This window comes from Melanotaenia boesemani, chromosome 8 (genome assembly GCF_017639745.1).
Source record: "Melanotaenia boesemani isolate fMelBoe1 chromosome 8, fMelBoe1.pri, whole genome shotgun sequence".
Taxonomy (NCBI): domain Eukaryota; kingdom Metazoa; phylum Chordata; class Actinopteri; order Atheriniformes; family Melanotaeniidae; genus Melanotaenia; species Melanotaenia boesemani.
Genome location: NC_055689.1, coordinates 14,593,706 through 14,611,706, shown reverse-complemented (window position 1 = coordinate 14,611,706; position 18,001 = coordinate 14,593,706). Strand labels below are relative to the sequence as shown.

Sequence of the window (18,001 nt, the reverse complement as noted above, 5' to 3'; positions counted from 1 at the left end):
GGGTCGATTGACCAGTAGGATTTTAGCTAAAATCCTGTCTTAAGCTGCGAACAGCTTCTTTTGTTTGTAGACGAGTCAATTACTGGCACACCCCAGGAGGGCGCATACTTAGGGGAGACACTGTAGACTCTTGAAACTGGACTGTCAACTTTTGCCCAAAGCTTGGCTTGAGACACTGCTTGGTCCCCTGAGTATGAGATTGGAGTAGACCTCAAACAGATTCAGAAAGGTTTTCCTGCATTCTAGTATATTTCAAATAATTAAAAATATATTTGATATGATATATGATATATACCTCCTCGACACATTTGTGTGCTTTTAGAAGAAAAAAAAAAAGATAATCATTGTGGGCCTTCAATAAAAAAGCAAACAATTTAGAATGATATGACAAAATGATGAATTCATATTTTTTTAAAAAATCACTTTAAAAGGTCCAGCTCTCCTCTTTTCATACAAATGAAAAAATACAAATTTTTCAGAATTTTTTACCAATTTTTCAAACTTTCTAACCCAATGTTCATGTACCTTATGTCCAAAAAGCCCAAGCAATGAACAATTTTGAATATTTAAAATGAACATTTTTTGATTGTGGTGGTACAGGCAGGGTCTGTGAGTAAAATGTCCAGAAGCATTAGTGTCTAAGTCAAGAGGGCATAAATGTCAACATGACAAAGATATAAAAGAACAACTGTGAATTTTTTCCAATGCTTTTTATTTTTGTCATAAAAAAAACAACAAAACAGTTAAAATAATGCAAGTAATGAAACAATTTCACAAATATTTACACAAGGCTACAGTGGCATGCCCTTGTGTGAATGGCTTTTCTGCTCTTTCAGCAGTCCGTCTGTGCTAAGTCCAAACATGCTTGGCACTTCCATGGTATCTCCATCCTGCATTTGCCACATGTGTATTTGTAGCAGTCAACACATCTTACAGTTGCGCAATTGTTCTTGCATCGATGGTTGACCTGACATTTTGCCCTTTTCCCAGGGCTAGGTGTGGGAGGTTGCTGCTGAAGCAGTTGCTCCTTATGTGCCTTCTTCTGACTCACATGAGAGTTGGCCAACTCTTTCGCGAGCTCAACCAGGAAGTCCACTCTTCTCTCCTGCACTCCGGTGCATTCCTTATGAAGAACATGAGCGTTCCGTGCCGCCATGTCGATCATGTTGTAGAACACGGCGACTGGCCATCTCCGTGTTCCTGCACGCACGCTGTACTCCCGCACCATCTGGTCCATCACATCCACACCACACTTTGTGGTGTTGTATTGTGTGACAGTGTTTGGCTTCCTTTTGGTGGTATTCTCAGTCTCAACCACATTGTGCATGCTGCTGAGAAGATAGACAGTCTTTTTCCGTTTCGGCGCATATACTGTGAGTGTTGCACCAGTGGTGGAAAACACTCGAGTGGTGAATTTAGTGTGGTCCTTCAGTCTAGTTGACTGAGGAATTTCCCGGCGAATCTTGTTGACTGTGCCAAGGATGGTGGTTTTCCGGCTAAGCAGTCGTTGCGCAAGGGACAGCGATGTAAAAAAATTGTCTGTTGTTACAGTTCTGCCCTTATCCATGAACGGCTCCATCAGCCTCATCACTACACTCTCAGAGAGTCTCTCTCCACTGGGACGACTGGGGTCCTTGCCAAGATATGGCAGGATATTGCAAATGTACTTTGATTTCAAGTCACAAGCCAGCCAAAACTTAATGCCAAATTTGTCCGGTTTTGTTGCAATGTACTGCAGAAAACTGCAGCGAGTCTTTGTCGGGAAAAGCTGTTCATCAATAGTGATGTGTCGACCAGGGTTATAAGATCTGATGCAGTTATTGACAAAAGATTCCCACAGATTAGAAATTGCAGCAAACTTATTTGTCTCCACTCGCTCACTGCGTGTGAACATGTTATCAAAGCGTAGGTGTTGCATGATGTTTTGGAAGCGCTTTCGGGCCATAGTAGCAATGATTCGTGGGTTTCCCAGCTCTGCTGACCAATTGTCACGTAGTGATGGAACTTTCTTCACCCCCCGCAAGATAATAATTGCAATAAATGCCATTAGTTCTGGGAGGTTCATGAACCAATCTGCCTGCTCCTTTTGCCGTGCATGCTGAATGGTCCATTCTTGAATGCTACGAAGCATTTCAAGTGTTATAAAACAGAAGAAGCTTTGAAGACGAGTCCGGATACTTCTTCTGGCCTTAGCAGTTGGCTCTCCATCTGTGCCGTATGGTTCTATTGGGGTGAAATTGAGACATGTCCCCAGCTGTTCTTCATGCCACACTGTGCCATCTTTAGCCATCTCTGTCCTCTCACTTCCCAACCGAGCCCTCTTTTCTGGCAGTGGAGCAGTCTCATCATCTGCAAGGTAAACAATTTCACAATTTCAGAGGACGAAAATAGGATGTTTTGGAAATAAGATTAAAAAAATCCTTTATTTGTACCAAAATGGAGAAATTCCAGTGTTGCAACTCACAGTACAGGACAAAGCAGAAAGAAAGAAATTTGTCATACCAAAAAGTTCAATAATAGTTTCAAATCTTACCTGAAGACTGCTCAGAGTCAGAGTCCGAATCCAGCTGAATTTGTATCTCTTCTCCATCTGAGTCACAAGGGTTTGTATCGCTGAGGATCAGGTCCAATGCCTGCTGAGTTGTAAGCCGCCTCTGCATTTTGCTTCCTTCTATTTGTTCGAGGTGAAGCTAGCTACTATTTATCCCCCTCAGCCCACCATCCCCCACTGCCACAGAATTTACCAGACGTTTCAAGGTAACAAGGAGGGGCTGGATGCAATGGGTGCATTCCTCAGGTAATGGCTGCATTTACAAATGAAGAGATGCTAATTTTTGCCAGCAGAGTCGTCAGTTTGGACTAAAGGTCTTTCGACCCTTCTCTGGGACTTTAGGGAGACATCAAAATTCCTGGGACTTCTAGTGTTAATTGCATTTGTCTGTGAACATGTGGGAGCTACTCAGAAACAGAATCATAATGAAAAGCAGTTCAGTTCTTTGTCAGCATACTAGTCAGTTCTGATTAAAATAAAATACATTTGCTGAAAAGTTATTTATTTGCAAATAGTAGACAGTAGGAAAGTTAAAATGGGTGATGTAAAAAAACATAACACTAAAGTGTTGCCAAGACCCTTTTAAATAAATGACATATTACTGTTTTTTTTTTTTGTTTGTTTCAGGCTTATTTCTGTCAGACATAATATAGTAGGATAGTTGAGTACTGTTTGTTTCTTGTTGCTCCTCAACACAGTTTTCTCTGCCACTGTCTCATTTTCCTGTTCTTTTTCCAGAATCGTCTCTTCCTAGATATGTTTTTTTTTTTGGGTGCCTTTGCTGGTGCAACGGCGCTTCCCGATGTCATGGTCACTACTGGTGCAATGCTGCTTGCTGGTACCATGGTTGCTACTGGTGCAATGTCACTTCCTGGTGCCATGGTTGCTGCTGGTGCAAAGTCACTTGTTAATGACATAGTTGCTGCTGGTGCCATGTCACTTCCTGGTGCCATGGTTGCTGCTGGTGCCACACTGCTTGCTGGTGCAATGCCACTTGCTGGTGCCATGGTTGCTGCTGGTGCAAAGTCACTTGTTAATGACATAGTTGCTGCTGGTGCCATGTCACTTCCTGGTGCCATGGTTGCTCCTGATGTCACACCGCTTGCTGGTGTCATGACTGTTGTTCTTGCAATGCGACTTGTTGGTGTCATGTCACTTCCCTTTTCCTTTGGTGTCTTCTTCGATGATGCTTGTACCCTCTCATCAACCTTCTGAATCACACTTATTGCCCAGCTGCTGTTGGGGTCGGAACAAATTGTCTTTTTTTTCTTTGTCTGAAATCTGAAATTAAGAGTGAGTACATAAATGTATGATATAATGATATGATATTATGGTCTTAACATTGTTTCTGTCAAGTCATGTTGGGTTTATTAGATTTCTGAAATAAATTTTACTATCATTAATAATCGAGATACTTTTGAAAAGAGATATTGTTTATCAGTTTATTAAATATACAGTTGCTTTACTAATACCTTCATATGTGTAACAACTGTTCTACATGTTTTTAATTGCCCCATGGGGACAAATAGAGTTGTTTGAATTGAATTTAGACGGAAATAAACTTAGATAAGTACACAGTGATGTCCAAAGGTTTCTTTGCCAGGTTGTGGAAGATCATGAGTTCTTACAAATTTTCACTTTATTCTCATCAAAACCAAAGTCTATTCCTCTGATTTTCTTTTTTTCAAGCAGTCCAAAGCCTAAATGTTTGTGGCCAAAGGAGCATCCCTTCTGACTTTGAAGGCCATCAGATAAAGGGTACAGTAGCCTGAAATCATGGATGAACAGATTTATGACAGTTTTCATCCATCGGCCATCAGGATTTTGTAATTTAATTGCTGACAAGTGCAACATGTGGGTACCTACATGTGCAATATTTTCACCCTATTACCCCTGTGAATGTTACTGAACACAAAACTGTCTGTATTTATATTTTATAGTCTTACTAATATTTCTCTTACTTTTATAATTACTTCAGAGGCATTTTAAATTTTTCTATGTATTTCAAGCATTTGGGGATGTTTTCAAGTTTTTCTTTTCTCCCTAAATGTTGTTGTGTACTCTTATACAGTAATAATAAAAGCTTCTTATCTATCATATCGTATATGCATTCAAGAAAGATCATGCTGGTTTTATTTGGTCTGTGTAATGTTGAACTAGCAAACACTAAAGGATCCATGATTTCCAAAATGACAGCAACAAAAATGAACACAACAAATTTCCCAGAATATGGGAATTGTGCCATGTATATTATGTGAAATTATAAGACTACTTACATAACTGCTGCAATGGTACAGGCACCTTCCTTCTGAATGGTGTAACTTTTAATTCTATCAGGAGGGACTTTGGTGTTTGACCACAAAAGACATGAACAGGACTGCACAGGTCCATGCACTAAAGAGGTCAAACAGAGGAACAAAAAAAATATTAATTTCAGCCTGACAAACATTCAGACCTCAAATTATATATATATATATATTTTTGTACTTACTTGCATGTACCAAGTTCGCCCATGTGGTAAAACAGAGAAGAGCGGCTAGAATCAGGCCCAACTGCATCTTCACATTTACACTTTGGTGTTTATGGTGGAGCGTAGAATCTCTCAGCACACTCTGTATCACTCAGTAAATGATCTCACTGTTAGCTTCAGTAGATCTGAGTGCTGCAGAGCCGTCTTGTTCACACAGCACGCGCAGTGCGTATGTTTTCTGCTGTGACAAACTGAGGAGTTCTCTCTCATCTGAGTAGTTTAATTTTGATCTAGCTCTTATAACACACAAGCCCCTCTGCTCCCCCTCACTTACACTGTGGGGGATATTCATCACGGCCACAAACTGGTGAAAGGAAACTATGAGTTCACCTCTTGCATGTCAAAGATATAAATGAGTCTATTTACCACAAGACCGCCAACAAAACTACAAGTACAAGTGTAAACATTTCAGAACTACATAAATGTATAAATAAATATATGTAAATGGTCATAATTTTCCACGTTATTCACTCTGAAAGCCATACACTGCCTCTGCTACAACAGTCACAGACAGTTTGTAAAGTTGCACTTTGTCCACGTGAAACTAATTTAGCTTCGCCACTGGGTGATGGCGGTGTACTTTCGTGGATTCATTCAACTTAAAAATGCGAACTTAATTAATTTACAACTGAAGCATTTTTATTTGTTACTTTTTCAGTATAAAATGAGCTCTGAACTTTACCTGAGGTTAATTTTGATTATTGGCAGTGGCAGCACTTTTGGTCCTGTTGTTCAGGAGCATCTCTACGATTTAAAGACAGGCGGGGAGGGGGAGGGATCATGCTGAGTTCTTCTAGATAAATTTATGTACAGGAAGAACACAAACTCCACATAAAAAGGCCCCAGCCAAGACTAAGCCAGGAACTTTCTTGCTGTGATGCCACTAACCACAGAGCAGCTTGTCACAGGTCTAAAGAAAGTTCATTCCAACATCTCTACAGACTGATTCAACCAGGATATGATTTTACTCTGTAGTTTTACTTTCGAGTAGAACACAGTAAAACAACTCAAGATAGAAATTTAAAGCTCATAGTGAAATCTGAGAAGATGGAAATGTAGAAAAAGGATCAAACTTTATTTAGTCTTTATAATTCTGAACTTATCTGGGCTGTTTTTACATCTCTATGGGCCCTGTGATTTTGTTAACTTGATTCAGACCCACTAGTAGAAGGAGTTGCTTCCTTTATTGCTGGATCTCCAGGATCTGCTTCACCTTCTCTGCCTCTGGAGCGCCATGCCCTCTCTAACGGACAAGGTTAACATAATTTTAGATGTTTATATTGCTGAATATAGAAACAGAACCCCACATTTTTTAGGATCACTCTTCCTGTTAAATCTTCTAGGGTATATACAGGTGACAAAAGTAATGGAGGAATAATTATTAATACTTTTTTTCTTTTTCATTAATGATAACAACTAGAGAACGAAGTGGTCTCTGTTTTCAGAGCTAACCCAACAATAACAGAACTCAACATCAAGCAAAGATTTGATCTAAACAGAGCTAGCAGCTGTTTTATTTATAAAACAGGAAGTGGCTACAGCAATAACCAAGTTTTTGCTGTTAAATAGCTTGAGCTAGTGACTACTTAGTTAAATTTTTTTTAAAACTCACAGTATATCTATTTAATTAATGGACTCACAGTGTTACATGCAGCTGCAGAGTGATAGGTAGGAATGAAAACATCAAGTGCTGATAAACTGACTGGATTTGGTTGCCGGGGCGTCAGATGAGAAATTTCACTTTGCTGTGCACAAATTAAACAATAACTAACACCACAATCCTTAAAGCCAATATTAAAATAAATACATTTACGATTTCTTTTAACAGGGATTAAGAACATTTTAGGGTGGCTCCAGAGCCCCTAAAATAGACCTAACAATGCCCATGCTGTTGTTAAACAGACACATCAAAGCTCCACTGAGAGATATTCTCCACAAAACTTTATTTAACCAGGCTGAAAATTCCAGAATTGGTCAAGTTCTGGTTAGTATATGTAGCTGGATGAGCTAAACTTCATTTTTCCAACCACACAAATTTCAACCCAATGCAACAAGAGTGGAAATAAGATGACACTCAAACAGCTCTATGGAAAAACAGCTGTACAAGAGGTATCAATGAATTATTAACAAAAATATGTCCAAATAAAATCCATTATTAAGAGAAAGTAACAAAACTGTTCATTAGGATTTTTTTGTCATTCCTTGTTTGTTTCATTTTCAAAATTAGTAACAACCTTTGTGGGTTTGCATATGGTCTCCATTGAAGGAGGTGGTGGAATCCGACAGCCTTATGTTATACCACAGATGAACGGCTGTTTGAAACTATTTTTTCACATAGAAATCAGTTAAATCATGCTAATATGAATTTTCACCACTCTGGTTAGGTGCTAACATGACAAAATAAGGAGGAAACATAAGCTGTGCCACAACTAAACCTCAACTACAGTTGGATTAAAGTAGAGGTCATGTTACAGAAGAAACTGCTTAGTTAACCAAAGACTCAGTATGGACCATTAGAGTGCAGATAGATGAATTGGATTTGTTTGTGTGTGGGGGAGAAGAGAAGCTTTTTCGGGCTAGTGAACAGTGCAAACTATCAGAGGGACCATGTAGACATATTGAGTGTCACATTTTTATTACCTTTGAATAAGCTATTTATATCTATTTATGTAACATGACCTTCGATGTGGGAGGAGAAGAAAAATGATCAGAGTGATAAAGAAGAAAGTGAAGCCATCAGTAAATAACAATGCTGTTTTTTAGGAAGTTTGAGGATAGACGTAGGAGCAGTACATGAACAGATAGTGGCATATGAAGTGGCATCAAAGAAATAAAAACACAATGACAATACAATACAATACGATACGATACAGTACGATACAATACGATATGATACAGGTGCCGATAAAAAAACAAAAGATTTTTTGGATTGATGTTTTACTAGCTTATTTTCTCCTTAAAAAGTCATTTAATCTACAGATATATATGGAATTTGCTGCTAAATGCTTGGTAGACAGCATTTACAACTATATTCCTGTAAAAGTTAGACTGTCCTTTGAATTGGATTTCCTTCAAAAGTGTTAAACACATCTGAATGTCTCATAGTACCAATGATGCCATGTAGATGTTTTTTCCAAGGAAAACCTAATTTAATTCCATTTAATGAGGAGTTTGAGAAACGTGTTTATGTATAACCCAAATTTAACACAATTTTTTAACAAGGCACATCTCTTAGTTCAGAGCAAATTAATATTTCCTTGTTTATTTGAAAAACCTTTTGGTGATAGTGGCTGAAAGTTCCATGACACTCATGAGTGTTGCATGACATGTGACATGTTCTGTCAGAATATGTTAAATATTCTTAGAAGAGAGGAAACAGCCCCACTAATACATTTCTGCTGAAGTAGACCACCATCTGCATGCACTCTGTTTTACAACTGATCAGGATGTTGTTATTGATGCAACAGGGCAGACTCACTTTTCAAGCAAACATAAACTTGGACCTGAAAGAGAAAAGCAATGGTGTCATCAAAAGTCAAAGAACACATATTGCAGAACAAGTAGAACATTATATTTTGTATAAAATAAAACAATATTCAATTAAACATCTTACAGTACTTTTTAAGAGAAAAAAACTATCTCAAACAGCTGTAGCATCAGGAAGTTAATACTTTGATATTTTTTCCTCTAACCTTTAGCTGTAATATTGTGGTATTTCACGTGCATCACAGTAAACAAGCTGAGCACATGCTGTGCAAAGTAAACACTGATTCTAATATTGATAATTCTTCACAGAAACAAAAAACATCTGTTTGCATGTTGCATTTTCTAAAATACCCAAATGACAAATTACCATAACTACTGCAACTATCGGTGACTGTAATTATCACTGCACGTCCATCTCTGTCTAGCTAGACTCTAGCTGGAGCTGAAGGCCAGTGTTAACCTGCTCAGAAGCACCATTTGCACATTACTAGATCAGCAAACAGGATACAAAAATATCCTATTTGCTACTGGTGCAACGCTGCTTCCTGATGCCATAATGGTTGCTGGTGCTGTGTTTGCTACTGGTGCCCCACTGCTTGCTGGTGCAACGCCACTTACTACTGGTGCCGTGGTTGCCACTGGTGCCATACTGGTTGCTGGTTCAATGCCATCTGCTGGTGCTATGGTTGCTGCTGGTGCAATACTGGTTGCTGGTGCTGTGTTTGCTACTGGTGCCACACTGCTTGCTGGTGCAATGCCACTTGCTGGTGCCATGGTTGCTGCTGGTGCAAAGTCACTTGTTAATGACATAGTTGCTGCTGGTGCCATGTCACTTCCTGGTGCCATGGTTGCTCCTGATGTCATAATGCTTGCTGGTGTCATGATTATTGGTCTTGCAATGCGACTTGTTGGTGTCATGTCACTTCCCTTTTCCTTTGGTGTCTTCTTCAATGATGCTTGTACCCTCTCATCAACCTTCTGAATCACACTTTTTGCCCAGCTGCTGTTGGGGTCGGCGCAAATTGTCTTTTTGTTCTTTGTCCGAAATCTGAAATTAAGAGTGAGTACATAAATGTATGATATAATGATATGATATTATGGTCTTAACATTGTTTCTGTCATGTCATGTTGGGTTTATTAGATTTGGAAAATAAATTGGATTATCATTAATAATAGGGATACTTTTGAAAAGAGATATTGTTAATCAGCTTATTAAATATACAGTTGCTTTACTAATACCTTCATATGTGTAACAACTGTTCTACATGCTTTTAATTGCCCCATGGGGACAAATAGAGTTGTTTGAATTGAATTCAGACAGAAAAAAAACTTAGATAAGTACACAGTGATGAATGATTGACTGCTTTCCTGTCTGAATATAAGCTGTAATATATTATTATTCCTAAATGTAATATATTCATTTATCTTCACACATAAAGAAAAATAAACTGCTTCTGAATATTCTTTCAAGTCCAAAGGTTTCTTTGCCAGGTTGTGGAAGATCATGAGTTCTTACAAATTTTCACTTTATTCTCATCAAAACCAAAGTCTATTCCTCTGATTTGCAGCTTTAATGAAACACATGCTTCCTTTTTTTTCTTTTTTTCAAGCAGTCTAAAGCCTAAATGTTTGTGGCCAAAGGAGCATCCCTTCTGACTTTGAAGGCCATCAGATAAAGGGTACAGTAGCCTGAAATCATGGATGAACAGATTTATGACAGTTTTCATCCATCGGCCATCAGGATTTTGTAATTTAATTGCTGACAAGTGCAACATGTGGGTACCTACATGTGCAATATTTTCACCCTATTACCCCTGTGAATGTTACTGAAAACAAAACTGACTGTATTTATATTTTATAGTCTTACTAATATTTCTCTTACTTTTATAATTACTGCAGAGGCATTTTAAGTTTTTCTGTGTTTTTTCAAGTTTTTTGGGGACATTTCAGGTTTTTGTGTTTATGTTTAACACCTTATGAGATGATGCTTCTCCCTAAATGTTGTTGTGTACTCTTATACAGTAATAATAAAAGCTTCTTATCTATCATATCGTATCTGCATTCAAGAAAGATCATGCTGATTTTATTTGGTCTGTGTAATGTTGAACTAGCGAACACTAAAGGATCCATGATTTCCAAAATGACAGCAACAAAAATTAACACAACAAATTTCCCAGAATTTGGGAATTGTGCCATGTATATTATGTGAAATTATAAGACTACTTACATAACTGCTGCAATTTTACAGGCATTTTCCTTCTGAATGGTGTAACTTGTAATTCTATCAGGAGGGACTTTGGTATTTGACCACCAGAGACATGAACAGGACTGCACAGGTCCATCCACTAAAGAGGTCAAACAGAGGAACAAAAAAAATATTAATTTCAGCCAGACAAACATTCAGACCTCAAATTATATATATATATATTTTTTTACTTACTTGCATGTACCAAGTTCGCCCATGTGGTAAAACAGAGAAGAGCGGCTAGAATCAGGCCCAACTGCATCTTCACATTTACACTTTGGTGTTTGTGGTGGAGCGTAGAATCTCTCAGCACACTCTGTATCACTCAGTAAATGATCTCACTGTTAGCTTCAGTAGATCTGAGTGCTGCAGAGCCGTCTTGTTCACACAGCACGCGCAGTGCGTATGTTTTCTGCTGTGACAAACTGAGGAGTTCTCTCTCATCTGAGTAGTTTAATTTTGATCTAGCTCTTATAACACACAAGCCCCTCTGCTCCCCCTCACTTACACTGTGGGGGATATTCATCACGGCCACAAACTGGTGAAAGGAAACTATGAGTTCACCTCTTGCATGTCAAAGATGTAAATGAGTCTATTTACCACAAGACCGCCCACAAAACTACAAGTACAAGTGTAAACATTTCAGAACTACATAAATGTATAGATAAATATATGTAAATGGTCATAATTTTCCACGTTATTCACTCTGAAAGCCATACACTGCCTCTGCTACAACAGTCATACTTGAAACTAATTTAGCTTCGCCACTGGGTGATGGTGGTGTACTTTCATGGATTCATTCAACTTAAAAATGCGAACTTAATTAATTTACAACTCAAGCATTTTTATTTGTTACTTTTTCAGTATAAAATGAGCTCTGAACTTTACCTGAGGTTAATTTTGATTATTGGCAGTGGCAGCACTTTTGGTCCTGTTGTTCAGGAGCATCTCTACGATTTAAAGACAGGCGGGGAGGGGGAGGGATCATGCTGAGTTCTTCTAGATAAATTTATGTACAGGAAGAACACAAACTCCACATAAAAAGGCCCCAGCCAAGACTGAACCAGGAACTTTCTTGCTGTGATGCCACTAACCACCGAGCAGCTTGTCACAGGTCTAAAGAAAGTTCATTCCAACATCTCTACAGACTGATTCAACCAGGATATGATTTTACTCTGTAGTTTTACTTTCGTGTAGAACACAGTAGAACAACTCAAGATAGAAATTTAAAGCTCATAGTGAAATCTGAGAAGATGGAAATGTAGAAAAAGGATCAAACTTTATTTAGTCTTTATAATTCTGAACTTATCTGGGCTGTTTTTACATCTCTATGGGCCCTGTGATTTTGTTAACTTAATTCAGACCCACTAGTAGAAGGAGTTGCTTCCTTTATTGCTGGATCTCCAGGATCTGCTTCACCTTCTCTGTCTCTGGAGCGCCATGCCCTCTCTAACGGACAAGGTTAACATAATTTTAAATGTTTATATTGCTGAATATAGAAACAGAACCCCACATTTTTTAGAACCACTCTTCCTGTTAAATCTTCTAGGGTATATACAGGTGACAAAAGTAATGGAGGAATAATTATTAATACTTTTTTTCTTTTTCATTAATGATAACAACTAGAGAACGAAGTGGTCTCTGTTTTCAGAGCTAACCCAACAATAACAGAACTCAACATCAAGCAAAGATTTGATCTAAACAGAGCTAGCAGCTGTTTTATTTATAAAACAGGAAGTGGCTACAGCAATAACCAAGTTTTTGCTGTTAAATAGCTTGAGCTAGTGACTACTTAGTTACATTTTTTTTAAAACTCACAGTATATCTATTTAATTAATGGACTCACAGTGTTACATGCAGCTGCAGAGTGATAGGTAGGAATGAAAACATCAAGTGCTGATAAACTGACTGGATTTGGTTGCCGGAGCGTCAGATGAGAAATTTCACTTTGCTGTGCACAAATTAAACAATAACTAACACCACAATCCTTAAAGCCAATATTAAAATAAATAAATTTATAATTTCTTTTAACAGGGATTAAGAACATTTTAGGGTGGCTCCAGAGCCCCTAAAATAGACCTAACAATGCCCATGCTGTTGTTAAACAGACACATCAAAGCTCCACTGAGAGATATTCTCCACAAAACTTTATTTAACCAGGCTGAAAATTCCAGAATTGGTCAAGTTCTGGTTAGTATATGTAGCTGGATGAGCTATACTTCATTTTTCCAACCACACAAATTTCAACCCAATGCAACAAGAGTGGAAATAAGACGACACTCAAACAGCTCTATGGAAAAACAGCTGTACAAGAGGTATCAATGAATTATTAACAAAAATATACCCAAATAAAATCCATTATTAAGAGAAAATAACAACACTGTTCATTAGGATTTTTTAGTCATTCGTTGTTTGTTTCATTTTCAAAATTAGTAACAACCTTTGTGGGTTTGCATATGGTCTCCATTGAAGGAGGTGGTGGAATCAGACAGCCTTATGTTATACCACAGATGAACGGCTGTTTGAAACTATTTTTTCACATAGAAATCAGTTAAATCATGCTAATATGAATTTTCACCACTCTGGTTAGGTGCTAACATGACAAAATAAGGAGGAAACATAAGCTATGCCACAACTAAACCTCAACTACAGTTGGATTAAAGTAGAGGTCATATTACAGAAGAAACTGCTTAGTTAACCAAAGACTCGGACCATTAGAGTGCAGATAGATGAACTAGTTTTGTTTGTGTGTGGGGGAGAAGAGAAGCTTTTTAGGGCTCGTGAACAGTGCAAACTATCAGAGGGACCATGTAGACCTGTGGTGGCACATCTCTATTTCCACTGCAGGGTCTAATGAGAACATATCATTCAATTGTAATACTTTGCTTCCATATACAGTATGAATGGCTTCTGTTTGCACCACATGGACGTAGGTGCTGTAAAGTTTCTTTGCATGCAAAGAGAATTTAGATGAACCTATGTAAGATTTTTGCCTTAATCTCAAGTCTGGATAGATGCAAAATGTGGTCTCTGTCTAGATCATTATCACAGACATTGTTATCAGCTGTTTCTCAGCTGGTTTCCTTCCAGCTAATCTGTTAATTGCATTTGTCTGTGAACATGTGGGAGCTACTCAGAAACAGAATCATAATGAAAAGCAGTTCAGTTCTTTGTCAGCATACTAGTCAGTTCTGATTAAAATAAAATACATTTGCTGAAAAGTTATTTATTTGCAAATAGTAGACAGTAGGAAAGTTAAAATACATACATTTTAGTGAAATGTGTGAAATGAAATAAAAACAAACTGTATGGATCCCTGGGTGATGTAAAAAAAAAAAAAAGAAGCTTACTATTAAAGTGTTGCCAAGACCCTTTTAAATAAATTATATATTACTGTTTTTCATTTGTTTGTTTGTTTCAGGCTTATTTCCGTCAGACATAATATAGTAGGACAGTTGAGTACTGTTTGTCGCTTGTTGCTCCTCAGGACAGTTTTCTCTGCCACTGTCTCATTCTCCTGTTCTTTTTCCAGGGTCGTTTCTTTCGAGATCTGAATCTTTTTTTGGGTGCCTTTGCTGGTGCCACACTGCTTCCTGATGCCATGGTTGCTGCTGGTGCAATGCCACTGGCTGGTGCTATGGTTGCTACTGGTGTCATTCTGCTTGCTGGTGCCATGGTTGCTACTGGTGCAACGCGGCTTCCTGATGTCATGGTTGCTACTGGTGTCATTCTGCTTGCTGGTGCCATGGTTGCTACTGGTGCAACGCGGCTTCCTGATGTCATGGTTGCTACTGGTGTCATTCTGCTTGCTGGTGCCATGGTTGCTACTGGTGCAACGCCGCTTCCCGATGTCATGGTTGCTGCTGGTGTCATTCTGCTTGCTGGTGCCATGGTTGCTACTGGTGCAATGCCTCTTGCTGGTGGCGTGGTTCCTATTGATGCCATAATGGTTGCTGGTGCTGTGGTTGCTACTGGTGCCCCACTGCTTGCTGGTGCAATGCCACTTGCTGGTGCCGTGGTTGCTGCTGGTGCAATGCTGCTTCCCGATGCCATGGTTGCTACTGGTGCAACACTGCTTGCTGGTGTAACACCACTTGCTGGAGCCGTGGTTGCTGCTGGTGCCATACTGCTTCCTGGTGCCATGGTTGCTGCTGGTGCCACACTGCTTGCTGGTGCAACGGCACTTGCTGGTGCCATGGTTGCTGCTGGTGCCACACTGCTTGCTGGTGCAACGGCACTTGCTGGTGCCATGGTTGCTGCTGGTGCCACACTGCTTGCTGGTGCAACGGCACTTGCTGGTGCCATGGTTGCTGCTGGTGCAAAGTCACTTGTTAATGACATAGTTGCTGCTGGTGCCATGTCACTTCCTGGTGCCATGGTTGCTCCTGATGTCATAATGCTTGCTGGTGTCATGATTGTTGGTCTTGCAATGCGACTTGTTGGTGTCATGTCACTTCCCTTTTCCTTTGGTGTCTTCTTCGATGATGCTTGTACCCTCTCATCAACCTTCTGAATCACACTTTTTGCCCACCTGCTGTTGGGGTCGGAGCAAATTATCTTTTTGTTGATTGTCCGAAATCTGAAATTAAGAGTGAGTGCATAAATGTCTGATATGATGGTATGATATTATGGTCTTAACATTGTTTCTGTCATGTTGTGTTGGGTTTATTAGATTTGGAAAATAAATTGGATTATCATTAATAATAGGGATACTTTTGAAAAGAGATATTGTTAATCAGCTTATTAAATATACAGTTGCTTTACTAATACCTTCATATGTGTAACAACTGTTCTACATGCTTTTAATTGCCCCATGGGGACAAATAGAGTTGTTTGAATTGAATTCAGACAGAAAAAAAACTTAGATAAGTACACAGTGATGAATGATTGACTGCTTTCCTGTCTGAATATAAGCTGTAATATATTATTATTCCTAAATGTAATATATTCATTTATCTTCACACATAAAGAAAAATAAACTGCTTCTGAATATTCTTTCAAGTCCAAAGGTTTCGTTGCCAGGTTGTGGAAGATCATGAGTTCTTACAAATTTTCACTTTATTCTCATCAAAACCAAAGTCTATTCCTCTGATTTTCTTTTTTTCAAGCAGTCTAAAGCCTAAATGTTTGTGGCCAAAGGAGAATCCCTTCTGACTTTGAAGGCCATCAGATAAAGGGTACAGTAGCCTGAAATCATGGATGAACAGATTTATGACAGTTTTCATCCATCGGCCATCAGGATTTTGTAATTTAATTGCTGACAAGTACAACATGTGGGTACCTACATGTGCAATATTTTCACCCTATTACCCCTGTGAATGTTACTGAACACAAAACTGTCTGTATTTATATTTTATAGTCTTACTAATATTTCTCTTACTTTTATAATTACTTCAGAGGCATTTTAAGGTTTTCTGTGTATTTCAAGTATTTGGGGATGTTTTCAAGTTTTTCTTTTCTCCCTAAATGTTGTTGTGTACTCTTATACAGTAATAATAAAAGCTTCTTATCTGTCATATTGTATCTGCATTCAAGAAAGATCATGCTGGTTTTATTTGGTCTGTGTAATGTTGAACTAGCGAACACTAAAGGATCCATGATTTCCAAAATGACAGCAACAAAAATGAACACAACAAATTTCCCAGAATATGGGAATTGTGCCATGTATATTATGTGAAATTATAAGACTACTTACATAACTGCTGCAGTGGTACAGGCACCTTCCTTCTGAATGGTGTAACTTGTAATTCTATCAGGAGGGACTTTGGTTTTTGACCATGAGACGCATGAACAGGACTGCACAGGTCCATGCACTAAAGAGGTCAAACAGAGGAACAAAAAAATATTAATTTCAGCCTGACAAACATTCAGACCTCAAAATATATATATATATATATTTGTACTTACTTGCATGTACCAAGTTCGCCCATGTGGTAAGACAGAGAAGAGCGGCTAGAATCAGGCCCAACTGCATCTTCACATTTACACTTTGGTGTTTGTGGTGGAGCGTAGAATCTCTCAGCACACTCTGTATCACTCAGTAAATGATCTCACTGTTAGCTTCAGTAGATCTGAGTGCTGCAGAGCCGTCTTGTTCACACAGCACGCGCAGTGCGTATGTTTTCTGCTGTGACAAACTGAGGAGTTCTCTCTCATCTGAGTAGTTTAAATTTGATCTAGCTCTTATAACACACAAGCCCCTCTGCTCCCCCTCACTTACACTGTGGGGGATATTCATCACGGCCACAAACTGGTGAAAGGAAACTATGAGTTCACCTCTTGCATGTCAAAGATGTAAATGAGTCTATTTACCACAAGACCGCCCACAAAACTACAAGTACAAGTGTAAACATTTCAGAACTACATAAATGTATAAATGTAAATGGTCATAATTTTCTACGTTATTCACTCTGAAAGCCATACACTGCCTCTGCTACAACAGTTACAGACAGTTTGTAAAGCTGCACTTTGTCCACGTGAAACTAATTTAGCTTCCCCACTGGGTGATGGCGGTGTACTTTCGTGGATTCATTCAATTTAAAAATGCGAACTTAATTAATTTACAACTGAAGCATTTTTATTTGTTACTTTTTCAGTATAAAATGAGCTCTGAACTTTACCTGAGGTTAATTTTGATTATTGGCAGTGGCAGCACTTTTGGTCCTGTTGTTCAGGAGCATCTCTACGATTTAAAGACAGGCGGGGAGGGGAAGGGATCATGCTGAGTTCTTCTAGATAAATTTATGTACAGGAAGAACACAAACTCCACATAAAAAGGCCCCAGCCAAGACTAAACCAGGAACTTTCTTGCTGTGATGCCACTAACCACCGAGCAGCTTGTCACAGGTCTAAAGAAAGTTCATTCCAACATCTCTACAGACTGATTCAACCAGGATATGATTTTACTCTGTAGTTTTACTTTCGAGTAGAACACAGTAAAACAACTCAAGATAAGAAATTTAAAGCTCATAGTGAAATCTGAGAAGATGGAAATGTAGAAAAAGGATCAAACTTTATTTAGTCTTTATAATTCTGAACTTATCTGGGCTGTTTTTACATCTCTATGGGCCCTGTGATTTTGTTAACTTGATTCAGACCCACTAGTAGAAGGAGTTGCTTCCTTTATTGCTGGATCTCCAGGATCTGCTTCACCTTCTCTGCCTCTGGAGCGCCATGCCCTCTCTAACGG

At 38.7% G+C, this 18,001-nt stretch overlaps 3 protein-coding genes across 4 annotated transcripts; all 3 read right to left on the bottom strand.

Moving 5' to 3' along the window:
• Nucleotides 1-3,131: 3,131 nt before the first annotated feature.
• On the bottom strand, nt 3,132-5,465 carry LOC121644765 (mRNA decay activator protein ZFP36L3-like). Its single transcript, XM_041992942.1, has 3 exons — nt 5,043-5,465; nt 4,828-4,945; nt 3,132-3,832 (listed from the first exon to the last, which is right to left on the bottom strand). Exons 1-3 carry the CDS (start codon nt 5,107-5,109, stop codon nt 3,241-3,243), a joined length of 777 nt encoding a protein of 258 aa, XP_041848876.1. The 5' UTR covers nt 5,110-5,465; the 3' UTR covers nt 3,132-3,240.
• A 2,234-nt stretch (nt 5,466-7,699) lies between these two features.
• LOC121644721 lies at nt 7,700-11,382 on the bottom strand. The gene is made up of 4 exons (XM_041992877.1): nt 11,008-11,382; nt 10,795-10,912; nt 9,186-9,615; nt 7,700-8,584 (listed from the first exon to the last, which is right to left on the bottom strand). The coding sequence occupies exons 1-4, from the start codon at nt 11,072-11,074 to the stop codon at nt 8,534-8,536; spliced, it is 666 nt and encodes a 221-aa protein (XP_041848811.1). The 5' UTR covers nt 11,075-11,382; the 3' UTR covers nt 7,700-8,533.
• Nucleotides 11,383-13,603: 2,221 nt separating this feature from the next.
• On the bottom strand, nt 13,604-17,094 carry LOC121644717 (mRNA decay activator protein ZFP36L3-like). Of its 2 annotated transcripts, XM_041992869.1 has the most exons (4): nt 16,720-17,094; nt 16,508-16,625; nt 15,105-15,391; nt 13,604-15,050 (listed from the first exon to the last, which is right to left on the bottom strand). In XM_041992869.1, the coding sequence occupies exons 1-4, from the start codon at nt 16,784-16,786 to the stop codon at nt 14,296-14,298; spliced, it is 1,227 nt and encodes a 408-aa protein (XP_041848803.1). In that variant the 5' UTR covers nt 16,787-17,094; the 3' UTR covers nt 13,604-14,295. The 2 variants fall into 2 exon arrangements, with proteins under 2 accessions (XP_041848803.1, XP_041848802.1); XM_041992868.1 differs by having other exon boundaries at nt 13,604-15,391.
• Between the last annotated feature and the right edge of the window lie 907 nt (nt 17,095-18,001).